The following is a 12,279-nucleotide window of genomic DNA, read 5'->3' as shown; positions in this document are numbered from 1 at the left end:
TCCCTCCCACCCGCCCGCTCCACGTGGTGCAGAGGTTTCAAATGACAGATGTGTTTCGCAATGAAAACGAAAAATATCATAGAGGGATCCAACAGCACCCGGTTCACTTTAATCTGCACGACCCGTTATTTCATTTTGTCAAATTGCATTAATCTTCCCTGCATCTTGCGCCAAAACGTCGAAAGATTACATAGCTAGAAGATTAAAGATAGAAACTATTGTGTAAATTGTCATTCTGTCTCCCCTTGCACGATCTTACTTATCGAGACTTATCGAAACTTATGTTTTTATTCGAAGTTTTATTAACACCTTGTATAAGCATAGGAATCTTACAATTACGATTATTTACATGCGCGCGATGCTTTACAAGCCCGTGGTTTCGAGACTGACTCGTTGTTAGAATTACTAATGTTAGAAGACGTTTTTGTGTTCATCAGGACAGTCATAGACGCATTACTATCACTCAACGTCACGGCTCTTAATCGACGGGAAATCACTATCCCTTTATTCTGCTGATTCTTCTTGTTCTTTATGGTAGACGACAGCGTTTTTTTAGCCGTTAATGAAACGTCCAGCTTTTCATCCACTTTTGTTTGCTCTTCTGTTGTTACTTTTGGTACAGTTTCGCATCCTGGATCTCTCACAGGTGATTCTCGGGTAACGTCGGGATGGAAGATGGTGACAAGAGGAGGATCCTGAACGTAATTATGATCACTGAGACACAAGTGGCTTATCTCGACATTGCTTTTGCCTGATGTCCGTCGAGAAGTTTTGCTTTCAATTGACACTTGATTCGCATCTCCATTCTCGATATCACAATTAGGCACAGCCTCAACTTTTTCAGTAACCTCAGCGGTGGAACTTTTTAATTCTTTATCGTCAATTTTGCTAGTACTATTATCGCTATTATTCGACTTTGCAATTTTAACAGGACTTTCAGTAGAATTATTTACTTTGTCTTTGTTAATAGCACTTTCGACGTTAGAATCATCTATCCTTTTACTTTCGGTAGCACTTTTGATGTTAGAATCAGTCATTTCGTTTATTTTAATAGCTGTTTCAGTGATAGAAGTCTTTAATTCTTCTTCCACATGACTCTTGTCGTCATTGTCAACATTACTATCGCATACTTGTTCAATCATTTCAATAATACAAGTAGTTGAATCTATTACATCCTCATTACATTGAGACTTGAATATATCTTCGACATTCTTACAATTTCGCACTTCATCGACTATCGTATCATTTTTGCCATGGGAATTTAATTCCGTTATCTTTTCAGGATTTTTCAAAGTTGTATGCTCAAGACACAATGTCACTTTAACTTTTGTATCAATTTCCGTTACATTATCTAATTGTTTTAGGGTAATTACATCATTTTGAAGAGGGATTGATTTGTCATTATCCGTTATAGATGCAATCACAGGGACCTCTTTGTTTTTATCTTTGATTAAAAGAATTTTTGTCTCATTTTCAACCATCCTATGATCTTTAAAGATTTGTACCGAATTTGTACCAATTTTCTTCTCGGGACTATCTACAATTTCGCCTTCCTCCAGATTACTCAAGTTGTTCGCTGCGACATACGTCGACGTACTTTTTGTCAAATTTATAGATTTAATATTTGATTTCTTCTTTACCTTCTCCTGTTCGGTAATCTTTTTGGTACTATGATTCACTGTGTTATTTACAATCGTGCGACTAGAAGACGCTCGAAAATCTATTTTTGCCGCAGTTTTGTCTCTTTCATGCACATCTTTGTTATGCAAAACTTTTGCTGCTGGCTCTTTTATTCTATAACCCTCGTATCTCTTATTTTTGTACGAACTATTTCCTTCCTTGTCTTCAACATCGCTTGACAAGTGTCTGGATTTGTCCCATGCTACATCATCACGTTCTCTACTTCTATGTCTCGTTTTACTCTCATTTTCTATGCTCTCGTAGTCCCTCTTTAACCTGTAGTCTCTTTTTGTTCTATATTGATTGTCGTATTTATAATCATCATATTTCCTATTATTTCTATATGTCCTATTTGACCTTTCTCTTAAACGATGGCTGCTCGAACTTTCGTAGTCACTCCTGCTTCTAGAATAACTCCTCGGCGAATTATATCTATAACTACTCTTCTTGTAGGCATTATTAGGTTCTTCCAAGTAATTCGATGTCGAAGCAATCCGAGAAGTACTTCTCTCCTCTCTTTTCCAACCATTTGTACAATCTCGATTCTGTCTTACAATGTCTTGATGTTCTGAAGAGGCTCTACGTTTGTTGAGTGAAATTTCTTCCTCTTTAAAATGATGAACAGCATTTAATCGATCCTCAAACTGTGCAAGATTATGTTTCATCTCATATTGTGCAAGATTTTCTTTCAATTCATATTGCACAGTGGAATCATAATTAGTTTCATCGCTCGCGCTCTTGCCTTCACTATCATCAATTTTTAAACGCTTATTCCCATGTGTACTGTCTTCTTCATTCATCCTCTTTCCTGAATTTTTTGTGTGTGAATTTCCTATAAACAAGATAAATAAGATTCTATTGAACCATATTTTTAAAAATAAAAAGATACATTTTTATTTGATTATATAGGCTGTCATTTTAAAAATTTAAACATTTTTTTTAAGCTACAAATATGAAGAACAAGTACAAGATAATTAAAAAGTACAATATATATTTTAATTTTGAAATATTGAGAGCTTTTTACATTATATCAATAATTGCATAGAGTTTGAAAATTGTTTTATACACTTTTATTGTATGTATAAATAATTTTATAAAATACATATTATATCGAATATATTTTATACAATATATATATTACCTGAATCACAGTGTTGTGTGATAGTATTAGATTCATTGTTATTCATAATGGATTGAGATCCATTCTCTTTGTCACTTTCCACAATGTTTTCTTCAAAAATTTCTTTTGAATTAGCTTCTATAACAAGTTTCAATGATGTTTTTTGCTTAGTGTCTTCTTTCTCATCCTTCATAATTCTTTTATGTAATCTTTCCGCAAATACTGTAGGCAGTTGGCCATCATATTGTGACTTTTTATTTCTATGTTCATTGTGCTGAAATTCAGTTTCATGTAATTCAGTTTCATGCAATACAGTTTCATATTCTTGCGATTGCATTAAAGGAACATCTTCATATTTTTCAACCGTTGTATGTAGGTGGTATGATCTATGAGTAGAAAAATCTCCCTTGTTATTTCTTCTGAAGGCTGTGTCATCTAATCTGTAATCATTATAGTGACATTAGAAAAAAATTTCACAATATCACAGTTTTTGTATAGCATTCAATATACCGTTTTCTGAGATCACTTATCATCTTGTCCTTCCTTGCAATCTCACCCTTTGCAGTTTTCAATAAAGAAGACAGATTTTTCTCCAAGGTCTCATTGATCTTTTGAATATTTTCAAGTTTACTTGAGAGTAAACTAAGTTCATTCTTTAATTTCTCGCAATTACAACAAATCTGGTCCTTTACAGACATTTAAAAACATTAACTTATTATTTCATTTTATATTGTACGCTATTTAGTAAAAATTATTTTTGTAATAGTGTATTGTTAAAATTTGCATAATATTTTAATATAATAATATGTAAACTTGGAGAAAAAAAATAATTTTTTAAAATATTGCACATGTAAAGATCTATGAAAATGTATATAGTCAGCTATAATTTGTTAGACATCTTTATGTCAAAGCTAGATTTCCAAAGATTTATCAACTCTGTATAGGATAAATGCCACAATATAACTCCAGTATTTTATATTCCCAGAATCGTTATTCTCTGATGCAAGAAAAATAATAAAGAATATAATTTTGGAAATAAATATTGGATTTTTTTATATATTTTAAAAAATTCACTGCGTAACAATATTAGAGAAAACAATCTGGTTTAAATGCCATACAAATGAGTGGAATGCTAAAACTCCACATATGTAGAAGCTATTCCTACCACATTTGCAGAGATATACTACATGAATATATAATAAACAATTATATATGAACAGAGTAAAAAAATATAATTGTAGCTATCCTAAGATATTAAAATACAAATATACCTTTATGGCGGGAAATACGTTACCTTAAAGGTTATGTTAGTACAATTATCGAATAATTTCTTGGATTTCAATTTAACCAAGGGCTAATTCTACACTTTTAAAGCAAGTATTAAATAATATATATTATATATGTGTGTCTATATACATGTTGTAAGAAGGAAATTAGGCTAATCAAAGTCAACATTATTGTAAATGATTCTTACATTTTTGTCAGGATTCAAATTGAAACTCTCCGGTAAATCTGCATAAATATCAATGTCATCCTCCATTTTATGCGATTTCTTATATCGAGATGATCATTGTGCCGAAATGATCATTTCTTTGCCATTCACTGTGTCGAATTGTACGTAGACATAAGACAGTTACAGCTGATCACTGTCTCCTCCTCAGTAAACACACGTGTCAATTGTATACATATACTATCGGAACATTCTGGTTAATTCTTGTGCAAATTCACTTAACACACCCGAATATTTTAAAGTAAAATTTTTTCAAGAATTTCCTTGTCTACTCCGAATTCTCTCTGTCGTCATTATCATTTCCTTTCTCCCACTCATGCATTTCTCCACTTCATTTTTGCCACGTGATCACGCATCACGCTAGAGTGAGAAAGAAGGTGCCATGAAATTATCAAAGGTGCAAACATCCTCTATTCAAGATCTCCTTTTACTATTGGACCAATTTATTCTCACAAACTGTGTAATTTTCTTACGCTGGTGCACACATTTGTCACGTGACTACACATAAAGCAAATGAAAACTAAAGCGCGGATAAATATTTTTATTTAGACCGCTGAATTTAAAGATCTTCGTTTTAGCGCTATGAGCGTGCTCTGTCCTTATTGCACCTTCATTAGGTAACAAAGATAGAACAATGCTTTCAGCGCGTAAGCGTGCCTATAAGCGCGCGCTATTTGTTTGATGTATGTTTTCATATATACATATATTTTATATATATGTATATTTTATATATTGAATTGATGAGGTATATGTAATAACAATATATCGTTGAAGCCTTTGTTTCATAAATACTGAAGTTTTCACAAAGTATAGTAATTGTTTTATTTTCGAAACATATAGCTTATTCAATAATTAATAAAGTTTTATAGTCAAATTTCTGTATTCTTGACTCATTAAAATAAGATAAGTTTCTTTATTTTCTATTCATATGCTAATAGTTTGATGCACATGAACAGAAATATTATTATACATACGCGCATAGTTATTTTAGAATAAGAAAATGAATGAAAAAAAGACATCATATTTATAAGTTTACTATTTTCTTTCAATCATTTTTTTTCTACATTGATTTGATAGACATTCTATTGATTGTGTTGTTTTTACAAGATTTCAAGCAAAACCAATCACTTTAATATTAAGATTAAGAAGTCTAGTACATTACTCACTTTTGATGAAAGAAGACTAGAGGAAGAATCCAGAGAAAAAGAGTGTTTATTAATCCAGATTAGCGATCTCTATTGTATTTACAACTCAAATAATTATACATGCAGATTCGAAACTATAATAAGGGAGGATGTTAAATCTTCCTGTAAAAATATACATATATATTAGAATATTATATTACATAATATACATATGTATTTATATGTATAATTAAATAACAAAAAAGATTGTTATTACATTCGAAAATACGATCTTTTTGTGAAATTAAAAATAAAATATTATAAAATAAAACGTGAACTTTTATAAGAAAAAAATTATTTTGTATATATTACTTATAGTAATTGTTTTTCATTATATTTAATACATTATACCGGATAGCGAAATCATAAGAACAATTTTTGATTGCGCATACGATTATATAAATTTATAATTAATTATCAGAGAGCAAAATATAAATATATTTGAATAAAAAATATAAATTCATGAGAAAGATATTTTTTTAAAATAAAGGTAATTCTGTTAGAAAATGAAATATTATCAACAATAATTGATTAATATGCAAAGTAAGAAATATAAAATGTAGAGGAATTCTAAAAAAAGATATTAACTATCTAGATATAAAAACTCATTTCTATTAGGCGACAAATGAGAGAACGATATTTCATTGACCTTTATTTAAGGCTCGTCAGAACTTGTACAAAGTGTACGCATTCCGCGATATACAGTAAACGTACATAAAAGCTATAGCGATTGACGTAAACAATCGGATATCGATTCGGCGACGAGATTGCGCGGCTTCCTCGATATCGCTTGGAGGTATTTAAATAGTTTAAGAATATTTGTAAATAAGGCTTACATTAGAACTCGATTTTTTTACGTTACTCATCTTATAGCACAATGAAATATATGATAAATTTTCTCATTTTGTATATATATTTTAATAATATATTATTTTTATATATATTTTTATAATATATTATTTTATAACGCAAAGAATTAGAGGCACTTAACACTTGCCCTCATCTTCGTTTAACTTTTTTATTTGGCATCTTTGTTAATATGTTACACAAAATATACTATTATGATTATTCAACGATAACATCTGATTATATAGGACATGTGTAAAAAAAAAGATTTCTTCAAAATCGAATAGTTTCTGCACGAGTTCTGATTTCTTTCAAACGTGTCAAATAGAAAAGTTGACAGAAGTGATCAAGTCAAGTGTCTTGCTCTCTATACATATGAATATATGTATTAATATTTCTATAATAAATAGATTGTATATTCCATACAAGGTATTTTTTTTTTTTGTATTTTACATACGAAACTCTCTTACAGTATATAGAGTGACAGAGTGTAACAGTAAGTGTTTTATGCAAATCTCAATTCTCTGTCTTCGACAAGAATTACCCAAGGAAACAGGGGGGAGATATTGAACTATGCGAATACTCAAATATTTGACTGTAGGACAATACACAATCATGGAATACATTTTTCATTACCATAGTCATATCATAGTCTACGATTTTGAATTAAAGTTTTAACACACAAGGAACTTTTGTCCTAGTCTAATACTTTCTGTTTCCTTGTTCCGCTCTATCTAGTTGTTGAAACTTTACGGAAGTCTCTGTTTAGAAGACTTTAAACAATCATTCTATGCATACCAAGATATATATATATATATATATGTATATGTATATATGTGTATATATACACACATATACATTATTTTTAACTATTAATGAAGATTATTGAATATTAATGAAGAGATTTTCATACGAGATCCAAAAAAGAGTTATTTATATGTCAACATTATTGATTAATTATTAATAGACTTTGATCAGAATAGCCCTATATTAGAACACGAGCACAATTTTCGACATTGATTATCTAAATCGAGCGCTTAAATAAGGATTAAAGGTTTCATTAATGTGAGAAATAATGTAACTTTCTAATTTGATACGTAAGGTTCCATTTTTTTTTTTTTTTTTAGATACGATTTCATACTTAAAGATGCGTACCTTACACTGCAGACTCTTATCAATTTTTTGCAGCGATGTCTTCGATTAAAATCTCGAAGTGGGGGGCAAAATACACGCTTGCTTTGATCGGAATTATTTTCGTGTTCCCGTGCTGAAATCATGTATGTTCGCTGTTGTTGCTAGCGACGCGAGTTTTTTCGTTTCCTGGTAAAACCGTCGTTGGTGCTTGCGCGAATGCCGTGCCTAAGCGACCTGTTCATATTCAGCCTTGTTGATGTTACTGGCTAAGCAACATGCCAGGAAGATGCCCACCAGCGGGAAGAAGGCTACGCCGATCGCCGTACCAGCTACCAGACCGATATTACTGTTAATGAAATCTAGCACGCGACTGTAGCATCCCTGAAAATAAAAGAAATTGAAAATTAAATTTAATTCTTACTCTGTACTGTTATTTTTGACCTTCTAACCGTATAGGTCAGCGTATTTTCGATAAGTTTATTAATATGTAAAAGTGTATTAAAAAAAATTTATATATCTTCTTTGATTCTTCTAAATAAAGATTAAAATAATAAATTTGGAGAATAATTTGCTTAAATATATTATTTTATGATTATTCGTTTTCGAGAAATTGACTTTGTTAGAAAAATCGCGGGCAAAAATAACCCACTAGTACGGAATAAAGATTAAACATCAAAAATTGAAAAAAATCGGACGTCGAGAAAAAATTAATGTGTTTATTTTTTTTTTTTTTTTTCTTCTAGCTCTTAATATCATAATTAGTGCCATAATTGCCATAATTGCTGAAACTCGTCAAACTTTGAAAATTTAATTCGCCATTTTGTATTTTAATTCGTTCCATCATATGTACGGTAAATAACTACAAGTTTCGCAAGAACGTGGACGATTAAAAAACAGAAAATTTATCGCTTACGTACGTCAGTGTAAATTTGGTCTACGTCGTTCGGCTCGCACTTATCCTCGGGCACCTTGCAGCAAGACAAGGGAATTTCCTTCGGTGGATTTACGTTGCGCCAATCGGCATATCCACGATTACCGCAGCATTGCAACTATAATCAATTAATTAAATTTTAAGATATACGAGGCATACACAATGAAAGTTTCGACAGTTTAATAAAAAGTAACTTCTTTTTTTAAAGTCAAGAAAGAGAGCAATCATTTTTCTCGTAGTTTTATGCTGAATTCAGGCCTCTAATTAAAAATTAATAAATTTGAAGAAAAGAACAACAAATATACATACATGTTTCATTTCAAACAACCTGAAATTTATTAGATTTTGTAATAGTTATTAAAATTTTAATTATAATATACTTTCTTATGTGCAATTTAATGGACTTAATCTGATTATGAAAATCTTATTGATCTTATAATGAATCTCTTCACAATGAATTCTTTAAAAAATAAAAATTCTAATAATTTTGAATAGAATAAAAGCACAAACATTTCACTATTATATTAACATATTAATTAATACTCTTTCCTACATCTTCAATCTCGATTTTTCTTAATATCGTGATAGGGCATTTACAAGGCCCTAAATAATATCGAGCACCAAAAAATCTACAAAGAATAATCAATCTTTTGCTTCAGTTTCTTTGTTGAACTGTTATCTGAATTTAAATAAAAATTTGGATGATCAAAGATTCTATTATGAAAATAATCGAAATTGCGCGCACATAAATGGAGTGTTGTAAAAATACTCACGGTCGATTGCATGATGTCGATGCGATGGCTCATGGAAGGATCCTGTCCATAGGCTTCCATGCTCTGGTTTAGGCCTTGATCGAATCCCTCATTCAAGCTTGAACGATAAGCATAAACTGACGCACCCGCGCCAAGTTCCAATAATGCAACAACGGCTAGGAACGCGCCATACTTAAAGAAAAAGAAACAAAAATAATTATTTTTAATTAATAATAATATTAAGGAGAATTTCTATTTCTCTATAAAAAAGAAAGAAAATTTTTACCTCACATATTTATTTTCCAATTAATTATAAACTGTATAAACAGAACAAATGTTTGTATAAAATTGTTTTCAATTTTGTTTTATTCTGTTAACTTGCCAAAATAAGTTTTATTTCGAAATACTCAATTTTAATGAAAAAAATCTTAAAAATTGCAGAAATATAATTTATTATTTCTTCTCTCTTTGCAATAATAATTCCATGATATACAATTTATTTGACAAATGAAATTAAATGAGAATACTTATTGTTAGCATAAGTTTTTTCCAAAATTTTTAAAGATTTTCGTAACAGAACACTTTCTCTCTCTTTTTTTTTCTCTTTTATCAGGAAATTATTATATTGCTCATATAATGATAATTATATCGAGTGTCGAGTATCGACTCGTAACTTTATCCTACTAGTCTCGAGAGAACCAAGCCCACTTTAGACGATCTATAATTCGCGATAGTATTCTATATGCATGCGTATCCTAATTTCTTTTCAAGCGCGTATCGTAAAATTACAATAAAAGTTCCGTCCCGAATTATAGATCGTATCATATTCTATCTAGATTTATATTGTATTTACCAGGTATAGTAAAGCGGGATGACCTCGTGCGGTACAGCAACAGGCGAGAACCGCCGCTATTGTCAACACCGCGCCTAAGCTCGCGAGCGCTAACAGGGCTGCCCCGCTACCTTGCACGTTCATGTTCATATAATCCCGCAGCTGGATGCGCATCCATATGCCAATGCATAGCATCAACACCCCGGACGCCTGTACAAATAAAAGTGTCATTAATTAGTCGAACTATGCTCCTGAGTAATTCGCTTCCAAGTTATTTTTACAAATTTTTATTCAACTCTGAAACTTTTATTTTATTCCAAATTGTCTCACTGGGATTTCTTCGTTTTTTAAAGTTTTTTTAACTTTAATAAATATATAAATTTAGTATATATGTATAAGACATATACAATAAAATTAAAGAATCTTCAATATTTTTTCTACTAAAACATAACATTGTATGTATATATATATATAAACAAATATATATGCAACATGTTGTTTGTAAGAGATAGTGGATAACATGTTTATGATAGAACTTAAGAAAATGTCAATTTACAGACTAAAATAGATATAATATTGTGAGAAAAATGATATAAATTATTCAATAATCTGGTCAGTGACGAGACTTCTATCTTTATATTAAAAAATGTTATATAGTCACTAATATTAGAAGTGATAACAGAATCACATACACACACACACACACACACATATATATATATATATACACATATATATGCTCCGTGGTTTCCAGATAAGTCATTTAATTAGTGTGCTTGAAATTTCTGATTCAAAGATTCAAGGATAAATAGACGATAAAAAATGCTTACTATAAGCCATCAAAACATTCCATAAATTAAAGAAATATATATATTTGATAATTGATATGCTATAATTTTTAAATATATTCTAAATATTCAAAATTTTATATTCTAACTATTAAGTAATAAACATTCAAGGTTACATATGGCAGTAGCTATTTACTATCTTGTATTCAGTTATCTGACTCTATTTTAATTAAGAAGCTTATGTCAGGACTTGATCGTTACATCATTATTACACATTTTATCCTACTACGAGTGATCAGATTCAACCGGTATCACAAGCGCAGGATTGCAATCAATTGCGCAACAGTTGGATCAAGGTGCATGGCAAGGGGTTGTGAAGACGATGTGATAAGATCGCCGGTGGAGAGGGGGTGGTCTTGACTTACCCAGAAGATGAAATTAAAAAGCATCAGCAGGGTTTTCATGCAGGTCATCGTGGCCACGGTCTCTAATCGCTTGCTCATCTTGATCGTTTGTTCCTTTGCTCTCGTCGATGAAAACCCTTTCTTTATCTAAGTTTTATTACGCACTATCGTAAAGTGCCTCACTTGAGTCGCGAGAATGGAGCTCGCGCACGATCGATTCGCGACAGGATTCGCGAGCACACTTACACGTTGCATGCGTGGCTTCCGCCCCTCTCTCAGCTGGTGCATGCGCGCTACCCCGCGAGAACGCTATAGTCATGGTGGGAACTCCCTTTATCAGAATAAATTCTTCGTATAACGACTGGTAACGAGAACGAGTATGTGCCGCGGACATTTTCAAAGAGACGTCAGGTCGTCATGTAACCATTGAGAGAGAGAGAGAGAGAAAGAGAGAGAAAGAGAGAGAGAGAGAGAGAGAGAGAGAGAGAGAGAGAGACATTTCAGACGTCACTTGCATTGAAGGATTAAATATTAAATGTTAATTCCCGTTGACAACATTGACAATTCCCTTATGGGGAATAACTTTTCCGATGATATTGCAGATCATATAAATACCTGGTAGCCAATATCTGTAAAAGAGACCAAAAAAAGTTTTTTGAAACATTCTTTTGCTATTTTTTTTTAAATTATAAGAATATATAAATTTTTTTTATAATATTTTAAACATCATTTTTAATTTTTCTTTATTAAAACAACTCCCGATGTATGCCAACATTATTTTACAGATGACTCAAATATTTAATGTAACAGTATAATATACATATAATAAATGAAAGAACACCCATAAAGTATGACGTTTTAGAGAAAGATGATGAATTTTTACTCACAATTTTTAATATTTCTTATTTTTTTCTTTTAATATTTCTCTTTAATCAAGATCAGAAGAGTGCATTAATAAATAAATATTACAAAGTTTGCTATATTGTTATATACGTGTATAAGAAGATATTCTTACTTCAACATAAAATATTGATTGCATATGTTTACGAGTCAGTAGTTTCATTAATAGAAAAGAAAATAAACATTACGCGAGAATGA

At 30.9% G+C, this 12,279-nt stretch overlaps 2 protein-coding genes across 2 annotated transcripts; both read right to left on the bottom strand.

Annotated features, from left to right (window-relative positions):
• Positions 1–279: 279 nt before the first annotated feature.
• Positions 280–4,781, bottom strand: Flash (FLICE-associated huge protein). Its single transcript, XM_072896077.1, has 4 exons — positions 4,275–4,781; positions 3,311–3,486; positions 2,822–3,240; positions 280–2,512 (listed from the first exon to the last, which is right to left on the bottom strand). The coding sequence occupies exons 1-4, from the start codon at positions 4,338–4,340 to the stop codon at positions 342–344; spliced, it is 2,832 nt and encodes a 943-aa protein (XP_072752178.1). The 5' UTR covers positions 4,341–4,781; the 3' UTR covers positions 280–341.
• Positions 4,782–6,102: 1,321 nt separating this feature from the next.
• Positions 6,103–11,447, bottom strand: LOC140670109 (tetraspanin-7). Its single transcript, XM_072900935.1, has 5 exons — positions 11,203–11,447; positions 10,011–10,199; positions 9,179–9,349; positions 8,392–8,523; positions 6,103–7,855 (listed from the first exon to the last, which is right to left on the bottom strand). The coding sequence occupies exons 1-5, from the start codon at positions 11,278–11,280 to the stop codon at positions 7,700–7,702; spliced, it is 726 nt and encodes a 241-aa protein (XP_072757036.1). The 5' UTR covers positions 11,281–11,447; the 3' UTR covers positions 6,103–7,699.
• Positions 11,448–12,279: the final 832 nt, after the last annotated feature.

Source organism: Anoplolepis gracilipes, chromosome 1 (genome assembly GCF_047496725.1).
Source record: "Anoplolepis gracilipes chromosome 1, ASM4749672v1, whole genome shotgun sequence".
NCBI lineage: Eukaryota > Metazoa > Arthropoda > Insecta > Hymenoptera > Formicidae > Anoplolepis > Anoplolepis gracilipes.
This window is presented reverse-complemented; position numbering and strand designations above follow the sequence as displayed.